The sequence below is a fragment of the Dama dama genome, chromosome 4 (genome assembly GCF_033118175.1).
Source record: "Dama dama isolate Ldn47 chromosome 4, ASM3311817v1, whole genome shotgun sequence".
Classification (NCBI taxonomy): Eukaryota; Metazoa; Chordata; class Mammalia; order Artiodactyla; family Cervidae; genus Dama; species Dama dama.
The window spans coordinates 24,036,524-24,062,685 of NC_083684.1; the positions used below are offsets into that span (position 1 = coordinate 24,036,524).

General features: G+C 53.8%; 1 protein-coding gene across 3 annotated transcripts in view; it reads right to left on the minus strand.

Annotated features, from left to right (window-relative positions):
- Positions 1 to 26,162, minus strand: part of ZNF423 (zinc finger protein 423) — a 345,950-nt gene that overhangs the window by 131,753 nt on the left and 188,035 nt on the right. For 2 of the 3 annotated variants that reach the window (XM_061138456.1, XM_061138457.1), the window contains 2 exons: positions 11,547 to 14,761; positions 4,407 to 4,491 (listed from right to left, as the gene is read on the minus strand). In XM_061138456.1, the coding sequence (XP_060994439.1) occupies positions 4,407 to 4,491; positions 11,547 to 14,761 (3,300 nt within the window). Of the gene's footprint in view, positions 1 to 4,406; positions 4,492 to 11,546; positions 14,762 to 18,945; positions 19,081 to 26,162 lie in introns of those variants that run through there. The other variant, XM_061138458.1, reaches the window with a different exon arrangement.

Here is a 26,162-nt window from a genome sequence, read left to right on the forward strand (position 1 = left end):
CCAGGTCCCCAGGGAGGCCTGCCTCAGACCCCCCGTGCCCCAAGTTGATGAGAAGGCCACCGAGCTGAACAGCCTCACGTCTATCTGCCGAGTCCCCTTGGTGCCACTAAGGGGGCTTTTACCCCCGCTGGCTCCAGGCAGCCTCTCTGGGTTCGGGTCATTTAGCAGGGGGAAGCTGTCCTCAGGGACACTGGGCAGTTTTTACCAGCTCTTCCATGCCAGCCCCCACCCAGGGCTCCCGGGCCTGCTTCTCTTGCATTCACACCTCCCACTGTCATCCCCACCACCTTCCCCAAACCACCAGGGCCCACAGGCCCACAGCACAGGCCAAATGGATGGCCTAAGGCCTGCCTTCTCTCCCTGCCTCATCCCCTGACCCCTGGACCAGACCGGGCAGGTCTCTGTTTTTGCATAACAAATTTATTTTTTAAAGGCATAGAGACAATAATAAACAAAGTAAACACTCCATCAGATCTTAACTTCTGCCAAGTATTATCTGTGCTAGAATCATTCCATTAAGTTCCAGTCTCCAGACATCTTAAATTCAATATTCATCATCTTCATCAGAGTCTATTACTTTTCTTCTGATGAAGTTTACTGTTGTTTTCTGTTTGTTGGCTTGCTTTTTCAAGGATTTCATTAAACCTTGTTCCGATACCTTTCCACATAGTTGTCCATACCGAGTTGCCTCATTCCACGTTCTCCCCCCCGCCCCCCCGCGCCTCCCTAAAGCACCCAGCTGCTCTAGGCCACACTCTACTCCAAAACCTTCAATGGCTCCCTAGTGGGTAAGCCCAAGGTCACACACTCACGTGTCTATAGGAACCAGGCAGGGGACACAGATGAGCAAAGTATCCCCCCAAATCACAATAGGGACTGGTGGCCCAGCGGAGCCTGAGAACACACAGTCCCAGTACTGCCCAGCTCGTGCGGGAATGTGGGCCGTGTCTGCCACCTCTTTTGCTCTTTCAACAGAAATCAAATAAAGCATCTGCCAAAGGGCCCACAGATTGGGACCCCAGCCCGTGAAGTCAATCCAAATCCAAATCCCTTAATCTGGCCTTCAAGGTCCTTCATGGTGCAGCCCCACACCACCTCCCCACCTTCACTGCCCACGACGCCACCACATGCGACGCCTCCATCCCGGCCAGGTCAGGGTCCCCCATCCCCCAGTCACCTCCTCTGCTCTTGTCTCTGAGCTCTGCTCACCCAGGGTCCTCCCCCAGCTGCTGTTCCCCACCTTCTCAGCCTAACAACACCCATCCTTCAAGGACCTGCCTCCTCGTTACAATCAGCTCTCCGAGGGCCCTGCTCTCTATGACTGTCCTTCCCTGCCAAGACGGCTGCCCCTGCCAGCGATGGCCCTAAACCACAGAGAAAACTCCTCTTCATCCTTCAAAACCCTGGCCTTCCTGACGGACCTATTTGGACCCAGCAGTCCCTGTTCCAGGAGCATCAACCTCACTGCACAGTGCTTACCTGGACACCTGTCAGCCTCCCCAGTGGGCAGAGAACCCCTGAGGGCAGGGCTGTGTCTCTCCCACCACAGGCCCTGGCAGGGGAGCCAGGCACAGTGTAGAGGCCTGGCTTTTATGGAGACCCTGGCTCTGCTATTTCTCGGCTGGAAGAACTTGGGAAAGCCATTAACCCTCCTCTGCGAGGTGCAGAACTAGCAGCTGCTACAGCCCTCCCTCTGGGGGCTCGGTACCCGGCAGCTGCGAGCACCCTCACCCAGGTGACCTCCCTGCCCCCGCAGGGTGTGGCCTGTGGGGGCTTCGGTGGGACCTGGGAGGGCTCTGAGGGCACGGCCTGAGTCCCCTTCACCCTGTCGCCCACAGGGACCACCCAGGTCTCCCCGTGCAGCGGGTGCTTGCTGTCCCTTGATGGATGGAGGTGACGAGGCCAGTGAAGGGCGGGCAGGTGGGGAGGGCCGCGCAGAGTAAGAAGACCGGCACCAGAGGTGTGGCGCCAAGGGCCTGCCTGTGAGATTTTGTGCAGTCACATAAACGTCTTGCCCGGACACTTGGGCTCTGAGACCAGCTCCTCGCTGCCGGCCGCCTGGCCCCCACCCTCCACGAGGCCTGAGAACAGGCCCGCTCATCGCACTGCGCAGGCTCGGGGGAGGGGCCCCGTCCGGCCACTTCCTCCCGCCGGAGCCCCGCCCCCCGCTCACACAGAGACCCGGGTGCCAATCAAGCCCCTCTCTCCCACGAGTGCCAATCAAGCCCTCCCCTCACGTCTCCCACCACTCCAGTGAAGCGCCGGCCCTCGCCTTCCACCTGAGGACACTGCAGCTTCCCGGCTCTGCGCGAAAAGGAAAGGTGGAAGGGAGAGAGGAGCAGGGAGAAACACCTTTGAAACCACTGTGGTCCAATTAGCCAGCCTCTCGCCCTCCGTGCTTACAAACAGGAGCACACATTAACACCTGCTGCAAAAGCAAACATTTTGAGATATCTTCATCTTCACCTCCCCGACACCGCCGTGAAAGCGCTCTCGGCAGCCTGTGACTGACAGGGCGGTTTCCTTCCTCTGCTTCAGCGGGGGGTACTTTCAAACAGAAGAAATTAAAAAGTCAGCAGTCTCCCTGTCAGGCCGAACTCCCAGGACCCTACCTGCCACCCCTGTGCTCCTCATGTCCCCTCGTCATTGAGGGAGCCCCACCAGGCACCCAGTTAGGGTCAGCACCTTCAGGACACCTGCCCCGAGTCAGCCACTGGGATGCTAGGCATCCAAACTCACTGAGCCTGGCAGGGACCCGGACACCGTAGCCACCTTGAGCAGAGCCCCACTACAGAAGGACCTTTGCAGTGGTTCTTGGTATGTACAATGCAGATGATGGCACAGACATGCAACTCTCACAGGCTGGGGTGGGAGCAAGACTTCATGCGACCACTGTGGAAATGTATTTGTCTGTATCTACTGAAAGGGTACCCACTCGCATCCTATGACGCCCCAGTCTGAGTCCAAGAATATTCCCATGAAAACTGCATGTACATGTTCACCAATGACTTGCACAAGAAGGTTCACAGCAGCACACTATGTGGAACAATTCCACAAGGGAAACTGCCCAGATGCCCATTAGGATGTGTATCAAGAATAGATAAATGGTGACGTCTTCACACAACGGAATAGCATCCACCAGTGAGGAGATCCGATCCCAGTCAATAATATGAACAAGTAAAAGTCACCAGACACAAATGAGCAGAGACTGTGTGATCTCATTTATATAAAATGCAAAACCACCCCAAGTGACCTCTGCTGTTAGACAGTAGGATGGTGACGCCCTTTTGTTGGGGGAAGGACCTGGAGAGGGTCGCGAGGGGGGCTTTCTGAGACTGGGGAGTGGTCTGTGTCTTTACCTGGGTGTTGGTTACCGAGGTTGTGCTCAGTTTGTGAGGATCCACTGAGTTGGACATTTAAATGGACATTTTTTTTTTTTAAACACCAAAAACATTTTTGTATTGGGGTAGAGCAGATTAACAATGTTTTGATAGTTATAGGTGAACAGCACAAAGGGGACTTTTTTTTAACTCTGGGATCAAGGGTTTTGGAAAAAAGTACTCGGTTGGCATGGCTGTTGTTAAAATTTAATGAAAAGATGTCAGAGAAAAAAAATGGAGAGGAAGTAAGGGTCAGGATGCTCAACCCAGGACGGACCTCTCACCACTCAGACTGTGGAGGTCTTGGAGAAGGTGATCACACTTCCACCAAAGACCCAGAGTACCAAAACTCCAGGAGCTCCCGAGGCCCTTACTGCCAAACCCACGCCCTAGGCCAGCCCTGTGCCACCAGAAATTGCTGGGCCCTCTTAGAGCTGTGCCCTCCTAGCTGCTAGTGAGATCACACCCATCCAGAGACAAGGAAGACCTCAAAGCTTCCCTCCATCCTTTGGGCCAAGAGGGAACATGATGGGAACTTGGATGCTCCCTTTTAAAAAAGGCTGAATTTTCCAAAGTCCAAGACTGCTTGAAGAGGAATAGAAAAAGTAACGAAATAACTTTGTAAGCATTCTGCTTTGACAATGTTCCTGAGGAACTGCCCACGTTTGGTAGGGAAATGTGAGCAGTTAAATCTATTCGATGTCATGACATACAAAATTGAAGCATAATTGCCCCTGAGTGCCTGACAACTGGAAAGCACTTTGGTTCAGAAATGGAGGGAAATTTGTGCTGAGAAATGGGAGAGATTGTCAAAAGTTTGACTCTAATGTGAACGGAGCTGCAAAAAGAGGGTCTGGATGGAGAAAGTGCTCCAGCTCTGACATTTTTAGTCTCATTTTAAATGTCTCAGCAGCAGCAGCAGTGACTCCATCCTTTGAGCTAAAAGCCAGCAAAATGATGACCGGACCCGCACATTTCAGCCCCAAGGAGTGGCTGCAGCCCAGGTGGGAGGAAACGCGCTCTTACCAATCATGTGGTTGGCAACATGGATTTGGATCTCTCTCTCATTCTCGAAGGTCATCTGGCACTTGATGCACTGGTATGTCTTTTTCTGCATGGAAACCAAAAGGAAAGGAGTTAGACAGTCAGGATGCAGAACAGAGCAGAAAGCAAAAGTTCCTGGAGGTCATGGCTCCAGACTTCCTAGAATGGCTCTGACCTGCTCCCAGGTCTCTCCAGGCCATTCTCCTCGAGTCAGCCTCACAGAGGTAACGGGGTGACAAGCTCCATTTGAAGGAAGCTGCTTCTCTGCTGGCCCTGGGGAAACTGAACCATCCCAAAGTGAGGGCACACAGGAAGAACCATGGAAAGGAAGCTGAGGCAGGCTGATCTGCCTGAAGCATGATCAGATTCACCTAGCCATCTTCCACTCATCTATGCTTGCTGCATCCACTCAACAGATCCACAGATCTGTTCATCTGTCTACCCATCACCTGTCCATCGACCTACCCTCAGTCTACCCATCGATCCATCTACATACTAGCTGTCCATCTACCCATCCGTCCATCTACCTAACCTGCCTACTCATTCATCCGTTTAAACACACATACATATATCCATACACCCATTCATTTATCCATCCATCCATCTATCCATCAATCTACCCATTCATTCACCTACCTATCCAGTTTACCCATCTATCCATCTACACACACATTCACACACACACACACACACACCCATCCATCCATCTATGCATCCATCTCTCTTTGCATCTAACTATGTATCTGCCCTAAGAACAAAGTGGACAAGCAGGAGAGACTGCTCCCATCAGTTCTGACACTCAAGGGTGACTGAAGAACTCCTCACCTGCCCTAGACACATAAGGCCCCACGTCATCCTAGAGCTGGCTTCCACACACGGGGAGCTATGACCAAGTACTTTTGTGGGGAGGGGACAGAAAAATGGAGAACATAAAAAGTTTCAAAGCTTCTTGAAGACTGGTTCCAAAAAGTGGAGCTCCACAGTGTGAAACCAGCCCACTGTGGACACAGGTAGTGTTGTTCCTAAGTGGGGGGAAGGGCTGTGACTGTGGGTTTCTATGAAGGGAGAGGATTTCACAGTATCCAAGTTTTCTGAAGACCACTTTGTGTCCTGGAATAATGGGGCCTCCCTTGACCTCTGAAAAAAAAGGCAAGACTGGCTTTTTCAGCTGAGCACTGAGGCCCATCTCTGGACGATACGGCCAGGATGAACCACCAGGGGGCTCAGTTGTCTCAGCCCCACCTGAACTTGCCTGGTCCCACCTCTGGGACCTCTGGGATGCTATTTCCTCCATCAGAATACCCTCTCCATCCTCAAGGCCTCTGTTCAAATGGCACTTCTTCTGAGAAGCCCTCTCTTCCCAGCCCAGAGTGAGTTTAGGGTCTGCCCAGGCCCCTGAGTTCGTGCTGAAACCACTTAGTTGGGCCCCAAAGAGTTTGTCATGGCCAATTGATTTGTCTGCTTCCCACTGCACCATGAGAACCCAAGGGCCAGAATTATGTTCTGTCCACCTGTGAGGTCCCAGCAAAGACCAAGCGCTTCGGAACAATTTTTGAGCAGATGGGCAGAGTTGCAAAATAATATGTGCCAAGCCCTCTGTTAGGGCAGAAGGGATAAAGAGAAGCCATCCCTCAGTAACTAGAGATCCTGGACCCCCACCACCCTGCACAGGGCCCTGCCCAGAGCGCTCACCTAATAAGCACTGAACTTTCATCATGAAAGCCAACTGCTAAGTGGCTGTTGAACAGATGAATGGACAACCAACTGGAAGAGCTGGTGCTGGGAGCTTCAGGCCCTGGGCAGGGTCCTGCTCAGGCTCCAGGAGCCCCGCTATTGAGACCAGAGGGCCTTGCCCTAGGTGTTTCCAGAGAACTAGGCATTCACCATGTCCTCGGAGCAGCCATAGTGCTGGTTCTGGAAGCAGGCATTCATCATAGACACACCCCGGGAAGAATGGGTGAGTCTGGGGGTGGGGGGAACAGAACTTTGGAGTCAGTCTCACAATGGGCAGGGGAGATTTCAAGCCAGAAGAGACAGCAGGGACTGAGGGCTTCTGAGGGGCACATCCCACCCTGGCTCAACTCCTGGTCTGTGCTCACAGAAAAGAAGGACCCTGAGTTTCTCCATCATCAGAATCATTCATCCCCTCACACGTGTGTCCGCCACCACTCTGCCCGGCCCGTGTAAGAGTCCTTGACACTTAATGAATGACTGAATGAATGAATGAGTGAATGAACAAGTAAATGCAATAATGAAGCACAGCCCAGGAAACTCCACGCCAAAGAAGCCCAGAGGAGACTTCTGGACAAGGACCCACCTCCTGGCTAGAAGTTTCCGGAGGCCACAGCCATGGCTGGTCCCAAAGTGCTGTTCCTCCTCAAGGAAGGTGAGTGAAGTGGGCTCACTGGCTTGAAAGACAAGTCACCAGGAGCCTGGGCAGGACAAGAGGGTATCCCCCAAATGTCCCCCAACCATATGGCCACCCCTCGGTGTCAGGAAAAGGAATGGACCCTGCCTTGTGGGAAAGCAGGGTCCAGGAAGTGTTCAACAGAGGGGTCACAGGAACTGCTGACCAAAGGGCCTGGGCATTCACACATACATGCACAGATACACACACACACACACACACACACACACACACACACACAACCTGTATCCACAGGCATAGACACGCATGTGAGGACATACACACATCTTGCAAGCATTCTATGCATCTCATTCCACTCACCAACACACAAGACCTTCATGGATACATTCATGGGGTATACCATACCACCTCACACACCAACTCACTCCCTGTAACACGGACACGTAAGTGCAACACCTTCAGAGAACTGGAAACATCCTCATGGACCCCAAGTTCAGGCAGCACCCCCAATAACACATGGGCTTTCAGCTCTCTGCCTGGACCCAGACAGCCACACCCACCACCCCCAAATGCACCCACAGATTCACAAGCAGCTCACGGAACAAGGGTGTGCTCCAGCCCTCAGAGACACACACATAGACACATAGGTATGCACATTCACACTCGTAGGCATACACACACCTGTACACAAAAGGGTTCACCAGCACCAACACTCAGTGAGGCTTGCTGCACACTCAGCTGTCCCCACAGATGGCCCTTCCAGCCAGGCACGTGAGGTCAGGGATGCCCAGGGTCCAGAACATCAGGCAGCCGGTGGGGCCGGGCAGTCCTCTGGGCTGGAGAGAACGGATCAGGACTCTCCCTCCTGCTGCAACCCTGGCTGGCCCTCCGTCCTCACCTCAACACCTTCTCTTGGCCCATCTCCGTTTCTCTGTCCCTCAAAGACCCCATCTTCCTCTGGAGCCTCAGCTCCCACCAGGAGACGTAACCACAGAAAGGTAGAACTTGGCATTCAAAGCACCTCCTCTGACATAAGCCCATTCTGCAAGGCCCAGCCCAGGAGAACCAGAGCTGAGCCCTGGGACCTTGGCCAGGGCTGCCTCCCCTAGCATGGCCCTGAGCAACCTCAGAGAGGCCCAGGGCAGAAAGAGAACACACCTGGGGATGTGGAGACAGGAGAGGAGAAGGAAGGAGAGGGGAGAGACAGCCACTGCTGCTGAATCCCCTGATCATGACTGCAGCCCACATTTACTGAGCACCTACTATGTGCAGGCACTGTTTGTTCTGAATACTCACAATGGCTCTGCAAGCTCCCCTTCAGGGATGGAGAAAAGCAGAGTTTTGAGTGCTGATAAGCAGCGGCACAGGGATTCGACCCCGGGCAGGCACCCTCTGGAGCCACTGTCTGGGCTGCCTTCTTGACTCCATGCCCCAGGCCACCCCAGACAGTCTTGATCGGGGTGACAGAAAGCTGTCACCTGGACAAGGCCCTGAACCCGGCCATCTGTTGGCCCTGAAGTAAGGTGTAGCAAGTGAGCACCCAGTCTAGCCCCCCACCCTGAGCAGCATGAGGCACTGTGGCGATCTGCTGAGTCGATGAGGGCCGGGGTCTGCCCACAAGGGGCTGGAGCTGGGGCGATGTTGTTATTACCCATAAATAGAGGGGGAGGCGGAAACCTCAGTGCTTCACGCTCCAGCCGACAGCAGCCTCGGCCCCACGGGAACCCAGTCCTCAGAGAGCCAGTTGCTATGGATACACTCCCGAGGGTCCCAGCCTGCCAGCCCCCAAGCCCCCGTGCAGCCCCCAGAGTCTGCTCTCACATGCGTGAGTCCTGGGGGAGAGAGGGGTGGGCAAGCAGACAGCTGGGCCCCTGCCCCCAGGCGTGCCCAGGCAGGGGGCAAGGCCCCAGAGGCTGTGCCTCTGCTGGGGAGGTGCCCAGGCTTTGTCTAGCTCCTTCTGCAAATGGCCCATCTGCCCAGGCCTCTGGACGTGAATGTCAGCTCCCTCCTCTCTCACAAGCCAGGGACAGGGGCAGAAAGCCTGGCCAGGCTCCCTGTAAACAAGCCCCCTCGGGTTTGAACCCTGCACTGCTTCCACAGCCGCCCACCCCTGGGTGTGTGGCTCCACCTTTCCAAGCCTCTTTGCCAAAGCAAAGGTCACAGCAAAGGTCCAGGGTGTTGCCAGGAAAGCAATACAAGAGTGGGTGCTCACACAGTAGGGTGAGCTAGATACCGGACGTAGAGCAGAGACTGGGAAGGAGAAGGCTTCAATATCCAAAGGCTTTGGGGGGGCTAAAGGCAGCCCCATGACCAGCAGAGCGTGGGAGAGCACCTGGGAGCAGGACAGGCAGGCGCCCGGCCCTGCCACACTATCCCGCCATCCGTGCCCCAGGCTGACCACCCCGAACCCCAGCCTTGCAACCAGGATGGGCTCCAGAGGTGCTGGCTGGAGGGCTGGTCAAGGGTTCAGGCTGGGATGCCACACTCTCCCTGGGATCAACCCCCATCTCTGCCTCTTGAAATCAAGGGGCTCACAGCAAACTACCTAATGGTTCCTTGCCTCCTTTTCCTCATCTGGAGAGTGTTACAAGGAATAAATAGATAGAAAGTGCCTGGCACATCCTTATTCCTCAATCAGTGTGCGCTGTGATTATAAACGAGAAAATAATAAGTGATGGTTAATACATGCCCAGCACGTCTTGACTCATTTAATCCCAGGGCAAAACACGGAGGTCAGCACAGGAAACGGTCACAGTATTTGACACTGAGGAGGAATAGGCACCGGCCAGCCAGAGCAGATGCTGGTTAAGAAACAGAACGGCCCCCAGGCCCCTCCCAGGTGATGCTAGCTTTGGAGACAGGCACCATTGAGACTACTATTACTGCTACTACTGTACTATTACTATCACCCTCTGGCTTTACCCAGGGGGCGCTAGTGGTAAAGATCTCTTCTGCCAATGCAGGAGACAAGAGAACCGGGTTTGATCCCTGGGTCGGGAAGATTCCCTGGGGGAGGGTATGGCAACCCACGCCAGTATTCTTGCCTGGAGAATTCCACAGACAGAGGAGCCTGGTGGGTTACAGTCCACAGGATCACAAAGAGTCGTACACGACGGAGGCAACTTAGCATGCACTGGCTTACAGGTGAAGACAGAGGCCCAGAGAGGTCAGATCACAGCTGGGTAGGCAGGCCCTCCGCCTCCAGGGCCCAAACTCTCCGCAGTCCACCCACACTGGCCAGCCAGCAAGCTGAGGCTGGGGGGGGCAAGAGCTGGGCAGCGGTGAGTGCACTGCACTCAGGACCCCTGAAGGGTGACCCAGTGGGTCCTTACCTAGAGGCCTCGCTCAGTCAAAAGACCTTGAGAAAGTGATCCATCTCTGACTCTCCCTGGTTGCCAGGCACCCCAGAAATAATGGGTGCTCAGGACAAATTCAATCAATCAATCAACTCTGAAAGGAGCTCTCTGCTCCAGGCAGGCATCTGAGAGGCCTCAGGCCCCAGGTGAAAGCATGGCCCTGTTCTCATTCATATGTCTTTCTCTGCAGCTGGGTGACCTTGGTCAGGCCGTGCAGCTCGCTGGGCAGGAAAGCTGGGCAGGAGACCCTTTAAGGGCCCCCCAGCGGATTCTCCCTTCAGCCTCTCCAGCCCTCCTTCTCTCTCACTCTCTCTCCACTACCCCCACCCCAAGCAAAATCCCAGCGTCCCAGGCCCCCGTCTGATCCCACAGTGAACACCTTCACAAACATCCCTATCTTCCAGGGGCACCTGTGGTGGGTGGCCCTTCCCCAAAGCCTGCCTCCCTGCCAGCAGCGCCGGCAGTGGCCCTCGAGGGACAGATGCCCCCGAGATCGGCTTGGCACCTCCTTGGTCTGGAAACAGATAACACAGACTTGATGGGAGTCCCCGGGCCTGATCTGTCTGACACCAGGGGCCACACAGTCTCCAGCAGGTGCCCCACGGTCAGCATTCCCAGGGCCCACATGGACCCTCTAGTAGCTCAGACTTCCCCTGCCTCACTGAAACCCACTGGTTATAGGCATGTGGCTCCCCTGGGTCTAGCAGCCCCAGTGCAGGGTCTGTTTCTGGCTCTGCTTGGCTGCCAGACATTCCCAAAATAAAAGGTGCTCAGAACAAATGTGATCGATCAATCAGTAACTGGAAACATTCCGAGGGCTTCCATGTACCAGCTCTAATGATAGTGTTGATGACAATAGTACCAGTTGATGATTACTAGCTAGCATGACGGGGCCCTAACTGACAAGTCCCAAGTCCTTTATGTGTATGTTACCTTTACAAACTGTCAAAGGATTCCTAAATCTAAAGCCCAAAGAACAGAGTGACTTGCCCAAGAAGACCCAGTAAGTCCACCCCCTGATCAAAGACCGAGATGACCTGACCTCCAACACTGACAGAGCACTCACTGTATCAACCCTTCACCTACACTATGCCACGGGTCCCTCACAACAATTCTATGACGTCGCGACAATTATTATTCCCATTTTACAGATGAGCACTTGGCAAATGAGACCCAGGGTGATACATGCCACGTCCCGCTGGAAGGGAGATGGCATGCACGGGGATTTGAACTCAGAATCTGCTGCGATCATCAGATGTGCTTAACCGCTGGAGGAGGGCCCTGCTTCTCCAGTCAGCGACTAGAAGGGAAACGCAGAGCCTGGCAAGCGGCCTCTTGTGGGCATGCGCGGAGCTCCAGGGAGCGGGGATGGGGCAGGCTGGGGCCGGCTGCACTTACCCGGGGCACTGGCGACGTCTGGGCGCCTTTCCGGGGCCCACTGGTCTCCGGGGTGAGGTCACGGTGGTCCACCTGCATGTGGCTCTCCAGGTCCTCAGCGCTCTCAAACTTTACGCTGCACTCGGGGCAGCGGAGGCCGGCGCAGGGCCGGTCGGCAGGCTCGGGCGGGGCCAGGCCGCCCACCTGTCCGTTGGAGCTGCGGGCCATGCAGCCGGCGCAGAGGCCGTAGGGCAGCCCGTTGACGTCGAGCTTCACCAGGTCCTGCTTGCTGCGGAACTCTTTGAGGCACAGGGCACATTTGTAGAGCTTCTGCAGCCCCTGGCCGTTGGGGGAGGACGCGGCCGAGCTGCCCGCCAGCTTCTGCATGTGGAAGGTGCCGTGGATCTTGAGCTCGAGCGTGGAGGTGACCGTCTGCATGCAGACCACGCAGCGGAAGCCCGTGAGAGAGTTGCGCAGGTCGGGGTGCATCTGGCAGTGCTCGATGAACTCCTCCTCGCTCTGCAGGGGCATCTTGCAGATGCGGCAGGTGCCCGTGTCCAGGCTCTTGCTGTGGGTCACCTTGTGCTCGGTGAGCGTCAGCAGCGAGGGGAAACGCTCGCCGCAGATGGGGCACATGTAGTGCTTGGCGGGGCCCCGGTGGGTCTGCAGGTGCTCCCGGAGCCCGTTCTCCGAGAAGAAAGTCCGCGAGCACACGTTGCACTTGTGGCTGCCCTTGATGAACTCGGCCTTCTTCCGCGAGCCGTCGTCCTCGCCCGGCCGGATGTTGTGGTCCCGTAGCCGGTGGTTTTGCAGTAGCACCTCCATGGTGTAGGCCGCCCCGCAGATGTCGCAGCCGTACATGGGCTCCGACGCGTCCACGTCGTCCTCGCTCGCCTCGTGGCTGTTGGGCGCCTCCGGGTTCTTCAGCAGCACTCCCGGCAGGTCGGCCGGCTCGGCTTTCTTGGCGGCGGCCGGGGGCACCCCGTTGGCCGTGCCGTTCTCGGCCGCGGCATCGAACACGCAGTGCTTCTCCCGCAGGTGCTTCTCCAGCAGGATGATGGCGTGGAAGGCCTTGCTGCAGAACTTGCAGTTGTACTTCTTGCTGTGCGTGGTGATGTGGCATTGCAGCTCCACCTCGGTGCTGAAGGTCTCCCCGCAGAAGATGCACTTGTGGGCCCTGGCTGGGTTGCCCAGGTGGCTGTGCTTGACGTGCACCTGCAGGTCGGCCTCCTTGCGGAAGTCCCAGTTGCAGGCCGTGCAGCGGAACATCTTCTTCTCGTTGCTGTGCTTCACCGCCAGATGCACCTGGATGGACACCTTGGAGTCGAAGACCTCCTGACACAGGGTGCAGTGATAGAGCACGAAGGTGTGCATGTCCAGCAGGTGCTTCTGCAGGTCGTCCACCGAGGAGAACTGCTTGTCGCAGCTCTCACACACGTAGTGGGTGGACGTGGTCATGTAGTGCACGGTCAGGTGCTGCAGCAGGGACTCCTGCGAGTCGAAGTCCTCCTTGCACTGGGGGCACGCCTGCTTCCGCAGCAGCAGCTCCAGGTGCAGCTTCAGGTGGGTCTGGAAGCTCTCGAAGTTGGAGAACTTGAGGTCGCACTGGTTGCACGGATACTCGCCGTTGGAGATGGAGTTGGCGCTCGCCGAGAGCCGCTGCCGCTTTGGGGAAGACACCTCCACGTCCGACGAGACCGGGCTCTGCTCCGCCTTGGACTTCTTACTGTGGGCCAGCGGGATGTTCTTGTGGTTCTCTTTGATGTGCTTGGTGAGCTTCAGGATGGAGCCGAAGATAGGTGAGTTGGTGCAGTAGGGGCAGGAGTAGACCTCCATGAAGGACTGCGTGGGCTGCACGACCGGGGACTCCAGCTTGGCACTGCCCACGCTGCAGTGGGCCTGCTGGATGTGCTCCGTAAGGGAGGACTCGGTCAGGAAGCCCATAGAGCACTGGTTGCAAAAGAAGGCGTTGTTGCCGTCGGGAGGGTTGGCGTTGGGGCCGCAGTGGGAGACCCGGATGTGCTCCTGCAGGCTGTTGATGTCGGCGAACATCTCGGGGCAGTAGTTGCAGTGGAAGGCAGAGATGCTGCCAAACTGCATCACGGGGTACGCGTGGTTCTTGTGCAGCTTGCGGACGTGCTCGTTGAGGTTGTAGAGGGTAGGCATGGAGTCCAGGCAGATCTGACACGTGTGGCTCTGCTGCGGCTTATCTGCGTGGATGGTCTTCAGGTGGATCTCCAGCACGGCCAGGCTGTTGAAGTCCCGCTTGGAGCAGTAGGGGCAGCTGTAGACCACCTTGGACCAGCCCTGCCCATCATCCCGCATCTTCTTCTGGCCCCGCAGTGGCTTCAAGGTGGAGTCCGGGGTGGAGCCTCGCTCCACGGAGGCGCTGGAGTCCGGCGTGGCGCTGCTCATAGAGGCCACGCTGCCCAGCACGGGGTCGGGGCTGACGCTGTGGTTGCTGGAATCGGGCTGCCGGTGGCTGTCCAGGTGGCAGTAGACACCCTCCACGGAGGAGAACTGCTCGGGGCACATGGGGCACTTGTGTTTCTGGTTGGCGTGGGCTTGGTGGATGTGGGCGAGCAGCGCATTCTCATCAACGAAGACCTCGGGGCAGTGGATGCACTGCAGGTCGGCCTTCTCGGAGAGCTGGGGGTGGCGGGTGAGCACGTGCTTCTCCAGCTCCTCCGTCTGGCTGAAGGTGTCCTCGCAGTAGTCACACATGAAGTCGTCCTTCTTGGCCTCCTTCTCCGACTTGGCCAGGTGCTCCTTGTTCTTCTTGTGGGCCTGCATGTGGCTCTGCAGCGAGCTGGTGGAGGAGAAGCCGCGCTTGCAGACGGTGCACTTGAAGGGCTTGCTGGAGCTGTGGGTCTTCAGGTGGATCTTGAGGTGGTCGCTGCGGGAGAAGGCCGCCTCGCACTCGTGACAGTGGTACTTCTTGTCACCCGTGTGCAGCTTGATGTGCCGGTCGCGGCTCCTCTTGTGCTTGAAGAGGCGGCTGCAGTAGGTACACTTGAAAGGCAGCTTGTCACTGTGGATCTGCTCGTGCCTCTTCAAGTAGCTCAGGCGGATGAAGGACTTGTCACAGAACTGGCAAGGGTACGGCAGGCCCGTGCCCCCTTCCTCCTCACCCAGGCCCAAGTCACACCCATCTCCTATCATCTGCGTGGGTGACGCAACATCCTTGCTGGAGGGAGACGAGGCCACCCAGGAGAGTTGTGGGTCGTCGTCACCATCTGCAGTGGGGGGGGAGGTGGGGAGGCAGAAAGGAGATTAGAGGCAATTCCCAGGGCCGCGAGAAACAAGGACGGAGCCAGCTTTTCGACAGCTCGCGGGCTGAGGCTGTGCAGCTGGCCAACTGCTACGGGGGAGTGGGAGGAAGGAGTCCGGGGGAGCCGGAAGCGTGTGGACATGCGGGCCTTCCAATCTGCTGAGGGGGTGGCAGAGGGGCGGCAGAATTCGGAGGGGAGGTGCCTTTCCCCTCGGCAACACCTGCCCGGGTCTTGCTGGATGTGGTACCCACCCCCCAACAGGAGCTGAGGTCTCAGCCACTTCCCTGATTGGGGGGGAGGGGGGGGGGGGCTGGGAAAAAAGTCACCAGACATGACCTCACAGACCATCAGGCCAAAAGGAGGTAAGTCCCATCACCTGATCAAGACATGGGGCTTGACTCCCCACTATAGCCTGTAGCCTGGGTGGGAAATCCCACTGGGTGCAATGGGCGTGGGCAAAACTTTACAAGAAAGTAAAATGCATTTTTAATGAATTCAACCATGCTACATTCCATGGGGAAGGGGGACTGATAAAGTTGGGACTGCTGCTTCAGGTGCGCATGGATATAAGAGGCGGAAGGACCTCAGGCCCAAGGGAACAAGCAGGAGTAGGGGACTTGGGAAGGAGCCGAGGGGCTCCCAGCTCAAACCATCCCAAGGGCAGTGGTCTTCTTTGTCCCCCTCCACCCCTGCATTTTCCCCACGTCCACTCAGAACCCCAGGAGATGGCCTGAAGGAGCAGTGATCAGAGGTGGGGCCAGGACCCAGATGGCCTCAGAGCTCAGCGCCTCACGGGCCCTTAAATCCACTCTGGTGGGGGGGGGGGGGGGCTTTTCACAAACAATCGGCGTGGCCCACCCTCCCCAGGGACAGGGACCACAACCCCCCCAAGGCCCCCCACCCCCTGCCTTGGCCGGTCAGGCCAGCATCAGAGGAAAACTAAACCAACTGGGGGTTGGCCGTTTCTGGACACTGGACCCAGCAACTTAAACCAGTGAAGTTTCCTGAGACGCGGCAGGGGTTGAACCAAAGCAGCCTGAGCAGGGAGTGAGTTCCATGGCTCAGGTTTCGTGTTGGGTGGATTTAAGACTTAATAATGAATGAAAGGGACCGCAGGCTGCTAGGGACAGGAAAGAGACAAACAAAAGCTCAGATTCGGCTGCACTGACCTTCCTCTTCTAACCCCGAGGAAATAGACCACTGTCCCGCCTCTCCGGCCCCCAGCCAGCCTGGTTGAGTCTTCAGAAAAGCCCTCACAGATGTAACCCAGAAATTCTTGGCTAGAGGCAGCCCAGATCTTCTAGAAGGGAAAGGCAGGGGACCTCACTCCCAGGCTGGGCAAACACCACTCACACGCCTGCACACATAAACACACTCACGCACACATACAACTCATACTGCACGCCTGCAACTCACATGTGAACTCCAACACACTCACACACACTCACACACAGTCATACACACCATCACAAACACACAATCACACGGTCACATACTCTCTCTCTCATATGCACACACCTCCATTCCTACATTATCACATCCACGTACACACAAAGGCTTGGACATATACACACACTCACCTGCAGACACAAGCACACACACCATCATGGAGGCACGTGGCTCAGACCGGGGGCCCTGCACCCACAGGCTCTCACAACTGCCAATCCCAAGACTTGAAAAGACAACAAGGCCTGCTGGAGGGTCTTCCAGGGCCCCTCAGAGCTGGCTCGGAGCCTGCTTCTAGGTCCCACCCCCACCCTCGTGCCCACCTGGGCCCTTGGCCCTGACCCCGTGAAGATGTGCCTGACCCCAGCTGGCACAGCTGGCAGAGCTCTGCCTAGAAGGAGCTCTGCTCTCCAGAGCTCCCGGCCCAGAGTCCCGATCTGTCTGCAGTCTCCCCGCCCCCAAAGCCCAGTCACCCAGCCCAGTATGGGGTGCCTCCCAGAGTGAGGGCACCCACTCCCCTGGGGGCCTCATGTTATGGGGCCTTCAGACGGGAAGGACCCAGCACTGCCGGCTCCCTGGATTAGATGTGGCAGGAGGCACCCCAGCCCCCGCCTGGTAATTCCTGGCTCTTGCCAGCTGGCTTCTCGGGGTGCAGACAAAGGGACCCAAGGGAGGAGATGGCTGGAGCTGGGGCAGCTGGGGAGACCCGCTCGCCCCCGCCCCAGGCTGGGCTCCACTGACTTTTTATTATTTTGATGTCTCAGCTCAGACTCGTGCAAGCTGCCATGGAGCCTTTCCGATGTGCATCACTAAGGGCTGTCTCCAGCACAGAGGAGGTGGGGACCAGGGCCCCCCCCACTGGACAGACGAGGAAACTGAGGCACAGCCATGTGAGGCCCCCCCAGGGAAGAACAGCACCAGGCCTGCCCACTGTCAGGCCCCTTGACACAGGCCAATCGTGCAAGACACCTGTGTAGGTGAGACGGAGGGGGGTCCCCATGACAAGCTCCCAAGCAGTCACGGTCTGACTCTTCTTTGAGCCCCGACAGGGCCACCGGGATGGCCCACTGCCTGCATTGTGGGGAGCGGCCCCCGAGGCCCAGGAGCTGTCAAAGCTGGCTGACAAGTGGAGGATCCGGGCTCAAAAGCCAGCCGGTTCATGGGTGCAAGGAAGACACCTGACCCAAAAGACCAAGCCTGCACACGTCTTTCATTCACTGTGCCCAAGGATGAACCCTGCTCCTGCGTTCACGGGTCACCCCACGAGCGCGCCCCTAAACTCTAAGTCAGCTCACACATCTGAAACAGAGCTGCGCCGTGAGGGGTGGATGAGAAAATTTAATGTGAAGAAGCACTCATTCCATTCACATGAACTGTCCAGACCAGGCCCATCTGTAGAGACAGAAAGCAGATTAGTGATTGCCTGAGGCCAGAGGAGGGAGCAGGGACTGACTGCAAATGGGCAAGAGGCATCCTTCAGAGATCATGGAAATGCCTGCGAGCTGGACTGCGGTGAGGGCTGCATAGCTCTGTGAATTTACTAAACGTCACTGAACTGCTCACTTAAAACAAGGGAGTGTTAGGGTATGCAAATTATACTTCAATAAAGCTGATAAACAAAAGCGCTATTTGGCCAATAATCATAATTAGCACTAATGAGTACCACTAGTGCTAATAAAATTAGCAGCTACGTTTAGTGAGCATGTCCCGAGTGCCAGCACTGAGCTAAGTGCTTCTATTACCGCAATTAATACTCTCCTTTCATCCTCCCATTGGTAACATCCCATTTTTGAGATGAGGAGGCTGAGACTCAGAGAGGTGAGTAACTTGCCTTCAGTCACACAGCCGGAGGCCCCAGCGGTGTGTGGCCAGGATCTCGGGGTCTACTCTCCCCTGCACCCCCTCATCCACCCAGTCTTTGAGAACAAGGGTCGACCTGCCCGGGCACCACAGCCCCCTGAGGTTCATCACAGAGCTGCCCGGCTGGCTTTATTTTTCTGTAAACAAGTCTCAAAACTACAGCAAAGCACATTATTTTGGGAGCAACAAACTGAGCAACTGCTGAGATTATAATCATCTGAATTGAAATAAGGCTCCTTAAACTGAAAAGGCCCAATCAGGGGAAATGGGCATGTTGACAAATAAAAGACCCAACTCAGATTGCCCTGTTCAAAGCCTTTCACTCTCATAACATTTAACCTTGGCTGCTGCCATCCGTCCCATCCCTCCAGATGCATTTTGTGTGAGGGGCACTTAGCTTACTGTTCTAGGAGCAGGCTGGAGAGAGGACCAGGGCCAGCGCACTCAGGATGGATGCGCAAGGGAGGGGTCAGCAGAAGGGGGGTCCTTACAGCAACCACGCTCCCCTCGTGCTGTCAGTCATCTCACAGATGAAACCATTGCAGCACACACCCTTGGGCAGACTGCAGAAGGGGAAGGGGGGCAGAAACAGGGTGAAGGCAATCCTGAGATCCCCTTCAACTTGAACGTTTCAGAACTCAGGGAGAAGGCAGATTCAAAGAAAGACCAGCTGTCCCAGCCACCTTTTCATTCCCAAGTAAATGCTTTGATAAATTCTACTATGTGCCAGGCATTCTTTTAACTCATTCAGTCCTCTCAATAGCCCAATGAGATAGGCACTACTCTTATTATTTCCCTGCTCATGTGAGAAAACTGAAGCACAGAGAGGCTGAGTAACTTACCTAAAGCCACACAGCTTGCAGGCAGGAGAGCCAGGATTCAAACCTAGTTAGTTGGTTCTGAGCCAGTGTTTTCGCCCACCAGACTGTGTGTGTGTGTGCTCAGTCACTCAGTTGTGTCCGACTCTTTGATCCACCATGCTACTCTGCTTCTATCTTTTGGGAGAGGGTATGGTCACAGCAGAAGATCAAGAGGGAAACCCAGTGACTAATATCAAATCCTCGGCTTCCCCTTTTCACCTAGAGTAAGTACAGCTAAAGAAACAGAACAAAATGAGTATAAAAATCACTTTCAAAAAGGAAATTGCAGTCATTTAAAAATGACTAATCCTCAAAAAGGGCTGATAGGAAATGAGTTATATGGGTCTTCTGCTGTCGGCTACAGGAAGAGAACAAAAATAAGCATAAAAGTGGGGAGAAACTTCGATAAAAACTCAATTAGGTAGTAAAAAGAACATTAACTGGGCTTCAGGATATATCAGCGGAAGAAAGAGTCAGGTGACCCCAAGCTCACGTGGCCACACTGGGTCAATTCTGCGGGCTGAGTCTGCAGCCTTGACAACACAGACGCACCTTGACCGGGTGGAGTCAAGTGGCCGCCACCCAGGATGGCTGGGACCCTCAGCTCCATGCTCCTCCTGGCACAGAGAATCAAGGTCGGAGCTGCAGAGGAAGTCCGAGATGCCAGGGGGAGAGTAGCCAGCCCTTGAGAGTTTGCAGAAAGGGCCCTTCCTGCAGCGAGGGGCACAGGCTAGGGAGGTGGGGGGAGCCATCCCTCACTGAAGCTCTGCACAAGGAATAGATGGCTCTGAAAGGAACACTGGAGGGGTTGCTGCCGTGGGCGGGAAGGTGGAAACAGCTGATGCCCAGGCAGCTTCCAGGTTTCTAGGACATTCCTGGAATGGGCAGGTCCGTTCAGGTGAATAAAAATGACCGCCAGGCTCCAGAGCGGACAAAAGCTGAGCGGCCCCGGCAGTGAAGTTTCCACCAGGTCCACCAGTACCTCCAGCATGGGGGACTGTGCTGGGGGCTGAGGGCCCTGGACGCTGCCCCGCGGAGAGTCCAGGCTGCACACAGCAGGTGGATCGGCGCCTGTGGGAGACGCACTGGGGCAGAGGAGAGAACGCTGGACACAGGGTCCAGCGAGAGACCTGGGACAAGAGTGCCTGCCCTTCTCCTTACCTCTTACCAGGTGGCCACCCATCCCTGAACACTCCTTGAATCAATTACATGCACACACATAGAATCAACATCAGCGCAAGGGGGAGGGGAGGCAAGAGGAAGTGAATGGGTCATCGCTCATCTTATCCACAGATGGGGAAACAGAGGCCACAAGGCAGAAGCAGACAGAGCCAGGACTAAACTCACAAAAACCACTGTAGTTACTCTTCATGGAACATTGTGTATAAACCAGATCCTCTGCCAACATTTTCTCATTCGGTTTTGACAACATCACTTTGAGACAGGAGCTATTATTACATCTCCTTCTTTATAACTTGCAAACTGAGGCTCCAGGAAGGAAATAAACTTTCCGAGCACACGGCGTTAGCAAGTAGCAAATGGACCACTACCCCCACCCCAAAGCCACTCACTGACCATTAGACTACACTGCCTCTCCAGGCCCAGTTCAGAGCCCGCCCCACTGCAGAAGCTGCTCGGTGCCAAGCACTGTAACTCAAGGAGAGCCACGAAGAGGCTCCACGCTTTACAAGCTCACCTGCCACAAAGATGTGTCCCAAAGCGGGCAAAGTCAGTAGTGGATCACCAGAAGCTGGCTCTGATGCCAAGCACCAATGAATGTGGCTGCCCTCTTTTTAAAAAAGATTTATTTGGCTGAGTCAGGTCTTCGTTGCAGCATGTGGGAGCTTTAGTTGCATTATGTTGGAGTTAGTTCCCTCACCAGGGGTACAACCTGGGCCCCCAGCACTGGGAGCATGGAGTCTTAGCCACTGGACCACCTGAAGTGGTGCCTGTAGCCACTGAAAGTCCCTGTAGCTGGCCTCTTGCCTCAGTTGGTGGCAGATACAGCAGGATGCTTAAACAGCCTGGGCAAAACCCCATCTGGGAGATTGTAGTAGGCAGAATAATGCTGCCCCCTTCCCACAAAATGTTGATGTCCTAATCCCCAGAAACTATGAATATGTTACATTATCTGGCAAAGGTGAATTAAGGTTGTAGATAGAATTAAGATCACTAATTAGATGACCTTCAGATAAAGAGATTATGCTGAATTATCTGGGAGGGCCCAATGTAATGACAAGGGTCCTTAATGCAGAAGAGGAAGGCAAAAGAGGAGGTCAGAGTGATACAACTGTTGGCTTTGAAGATGGAAGGGGGCCACAAGCCAAGGAATGCGGGCAGCCTCTAAAAATGGAAAAAGCATGAAAACAGATTCTCTCCAGAGCCTTCAGAAAGGAACACAGCCCTGCAATTTTAGCCCAGTGAGATCCATGCCAGACTTCTGACCTACAGAATTGTAAGATAATAATCTGTTCCTGTTTTAAGCCACTAAGTCCATGCTAATTTGCTACAGCAACAATAGGAAATGAAAACAGATATTGGTACCAGGAGCTGGGGGATGCTATTACAAATACCAGAGAAGTGCGCAAGTGGCTTTGGAATTGGGCAGTGGGCAGCAACTAGAATTTTCAGGAGTATGGTAGAAAAATGCCTATATTACCTGTAAAAGATTATTCATAGAAATATAGATATTAATGACTCAGAGAAGACTCAGAAGGAAGTAAGGAGTACATTTGAGAAAACCTAAGTCACCATAAAAAATGCATAAATATCATGAACAGACTGATAAGAGAAACATGAGCATAAAAGGGATTGATGGTGAGGGCTTAGAAGATGAGGAACTTGATATTGGAAACTGGAAGAAAGGGATCCTTGTTATATAGTGGCAGGAAGTTTAATGGAATCATGCCCCCCACTTATGTGGAAAGCAGGACTTGTAATGGGTGAAAAATGGATATTTGGCTGAGAAGATTTCCAAACAACTTATCGAAGGCATGGCCAGTTTCTTCTTGCTGCTAATAGTAGAAAGGAAAGAGGGGGATTGAGAGGAGACTGGTAAGCAAAGAGGAACAAGGAATTGATGATTTTAGAAGTTCTCAGCTTAACCAGATTGCAAAAGACATTATAATTAAGAGATTCACTATCAGCAAAGCACGCTCTAGAGAAAAGACCGAGAGTGTGACTATACAGCTTGCCTGTATCTCAGAAAAAGCAAAAGGCTGGAGCACTCAGTCACACAAAAGGCTCTTTGAAGAGATTAAGAATGTGATTCACCAGAGAGCATCTAGGAAATTTAAGGGCATTGCCCTGGAACCATCACAGCAGAAGCCAAAAGTGGAGATGGGATTATCTAGGGGGAAAAAATCTATATAGGGACCTCTTATCCAATGGAATTGATTCCCCATGACATACACAGGAGACCACCAAGTTTCCTGAAAAGTTTACACCAGCAGAAACACTGCCAGCCTGGACCAAAAAGGAGATGAAAGAAGCCTATGGAACCTCCAAATTCTACAGGCAGGAAATAGGCAGCCAGTTACTTGGCTGCAAACATGTGTTACTTTTCATTAAAGAAAAAAAAAAAAAAAAAAGATAATGCAGAAGGCAAAGCCAGAGTGTAGAACTTTGAGCCTAGAGGGTGAGGCCACGAGCCCAGGGTGGAACCATGAGCATAGTGGATGAGATCACTACTAAACTAGGTTCAGATTCTGGCACTAAATAACCATAGGCAAGTACATCCCCTCTTTGTGCTTTCCTTTTCCCAACACCTGAGAGAATGAACCAGACGAATTGGTCTTCTAAGAGCCTTTGTAGCTCTAAGGGTCTGTGATCAACTAGTGATGGCTTCCCTGGGTACAGCAATGAGGACTGGTGGATAGTAGGTATCCTAGCTCTCTGCTGGCTATCTCCCTGTCTTTCCCTCTGCATGTATTTGTTGAGCCTGCTCTATGTATCTGGACCTCTAAGGGTTTACAGAAGGTTCCTAGCATTCTTAGGTTTCTCTGCTCTTGACTGCCCAGCCTCTCTGTCAATTAGTTACTATCTCAAGTTTCAACTCTCAACCAATGCTTTGCTACTTTGAAGCACTTTGAAAGAGGAAAGGAAAAAAAAAAAAAAATCTTTCATGAAAGCAGTCAGTCTTGCATCTAGGTATTTGATTTTCCTAAAGGGACATCTGAAGGTGTGGTGTAAAGGATGGAGGCCCAACCCCTTAGAAATCAGGAGTCCACCCTGGGAAGAAGAGGGATGAGGCAGCTGGAGGGTCTCTGCTCAGAGGTAGGTCAAGGAGCCCCATGGAGGTTACCAGGAACTGACAGGGCTCCAACTGAAATCGTGAATTAGAATTATGCTTTTAATAAAAATAACAGCAACTCAGAGTCACCCTTCTCTGCTCCAGGGAGTGCAGAGTGCCTTTGTGGATACGATCTCATCATCCCCAGTAAGGCCAGAGACAGGGAAATTGGGGATCATTCTTTCAGTTTGGATATAAAAAATAAGCAGGTGGGGCGGAAGGGTGGTGGTTTCAGGGGTCAACAGACAGCACTGGGGTGGAGGCTGGGAAGCAGAAGTCAGCAACCCCAAACTGAGGAGAACCAAGGCATTCTTGCCCTTAGGGGCTGCTTCCCCAGCTGGCCCTAGTGGGTGAAGGGTCGGGTCCTATTCTCTGACCTGCCTCTAAGGGATACTTGGCACACAGCCTTGAAAGCCTGCAGACTGCATGACAGACTGAAAGCCATGGCTCTGCATGCCTTTTTCTAGCTGTCTCTGGGAGCTGCTGAAACGCCACCTGACAACAAACAACTGCCATCCAGGCCCTTAATAAATCTTCTGGGGAGTCAAAACCATCAGTGTTATTTTCAAGAGACTCAGTCAATATCAGGGACACACCAGCCATTGGGAGACAGCAGAGCCACGGTTTGAGAGTTCAGGCTCACTGAGACTGAGTTGCCACTCATTAGCTGTGTGACCACAGACAAATCACTGCACCTTTCTGAGCCCCTATTTCTTTATCCCTAGGATGGAGAAAATAATACTGTCTACCCTAGGACTTCCCTGGTGTTGCAGCAGCTAAGACTCCACATCCCCAATGCAGGGGGCCCAGGTTCGATTCCTGCTCAGAGAACTACATCCCATATGCAGCAATTAAGAGTTTGAATGTTGCAACTGAAGCTCCCACAACTATGAGATTCCACCTGCAGCAACTAAGACTGAAGACCATGTGTGCCATAGCTAAGACCCAGCACAGCCAAATAAAAATACATAAGTAATTAAAAAAAAAAAAAAACAATTTACCTTATTTTTTTTAAGTGTCTACCTTAAAAAAATGTGCATATGCTGCTAAGTATTCAATAAATGTTGGCTACAGGACAAGAAGATTACCAGTGTGACTTGTACTACTTTCATTAACTAAATCCCATCAACTGTCTGGCATTTAAAATTTTACACAGCATTTTCACACCCGTTATCCCTCTGACACTAGAGCAGCTTTTCATGGCTGAGGTGGTTATTTCCACATTACAAGTAAGCAGGGTGCCACCCTCCCAGGTACGCTGGAGGGAACCCAGCTTCCCACCCAGCCTGTATCCCTCTTTCACCAAGTATCTGCGTTTACACTGTAAATTGCGTGGTCAACGCCAAGGATGAGAAAAACAGAACAGAGAGATTAGATCACATCCCGATGTCACAGAGCATATGGTAAATGAAAAAGCTGGGACTGGACTCTCAGTCAGCTGGACTGAGAGGAATGATCACCTGAGCAGCGGGCAGAGACCACCGTGGCTGTCCTCCTGCCAGACAGTCTGGGGACCACCTGGTCATCAGTTATTATGTAAAAATGCCAACAGCTAGAAATCAAGAACTCGAGTGTTTTAAAGCACGTCCGTGTTTTCTAAAAGGAGGAGGCAAAGACCTGGAGGCACAGGACCTGAGTCTGGTGCATCCATGACGGATCAGCAATGTGGCTCCCACTTAGAACCAGATGTGCTTCCTCTGCTGTCTGTCCAGACCCACGGGGCTCTCTTCCCCATCTCAAGGCATCCTGGCCCTGAAGGCACCTGTGTTTGTCTGGTGGCTGAGTCTAGCAGCTGGACCTCAGAGCCTCAGATTCCCAGCTCCGTCAAGTTAATAAATCTCCCCAGTTTCACAGAAGAAGAAACCAGCCTGTTTTCTCATCTGTAAAATGGGAATAATAACAGTCCCAATTATAGAGTTACTATGCAGATGAAATAAGTGAATATTTGTAACACATTATATAAAAGAAGGGCTTCCCAGGTGGCGCTAGTGGTAAAGAAACTGTCTGCCAATGCAGGAGACATAAGAGATGGAGGTTCCATCCCTGGGTCGGGAAGATCCCCTGCAGGAGGGCATGGCAACCTACTCCAGTATTCTTGCCTGGAGAATCCCATGGACAGAGGAGCTACAGTCCATAAGGTCGCAAAGAGGTGGACACGACTGAAGCGACTTAGCACGTACGCATGCACCCATATATGAGAAATGTTCTATAAAATAAAAATAGTCACTGGCTATTGGCTCCCTCCCAGCTCAACATAAGGTCACAGAGCAGAGAAAGGGACAGAGAGGCAAGCAAGAGAGACAGGCAATGGGGTTTGGATAGCACAAGACAGTGAGAGGTCCCATCTTCCTGAGTTCTGATTAACAACCAGGAAGGTCAAAGTTAAGGACCAGCAGTTACCACCTACAAAAGGTGGTTCTCAAAGCAAAAGACACTCAACCTGAATAGAGGCCCATTGGGTCCCTGCATTTACAATCCTAGGACATCAGAGAGCAAAGAAGCCTTCAACAGCATCCAGCCAATCCTCTCGTCATACAAACACAGAAGCTCGGGCATCAGCAGCCTTGCTGAAACTTGGACCTGGGTCTCCAGGTGCGTGATGGAGGGGATGGGGAATGAGGTCTGACTCCCAGGACACCCCTGCCCCCTTCACCCACTAGGGCCGCCATCCCCAAAGGGTTACTGGACACGCAGGGCAGAAAGGAGACATCCGCCTTTCCCCTTGAAGCCTCTGACCTCACAGAACACACAGCCTGCCCGGCTGCTCCATCCCTTAGACAAATTTACTTAGCACTGATATTGAAAATGCAATTGAGCTTGAGTTTTATTGCAGAAATTAAACAGACCAAGGGGGGAGAAAAAGCCAGCGCTCATCAACTCACCCGAGAGCTGGCGATGATCAAACTAG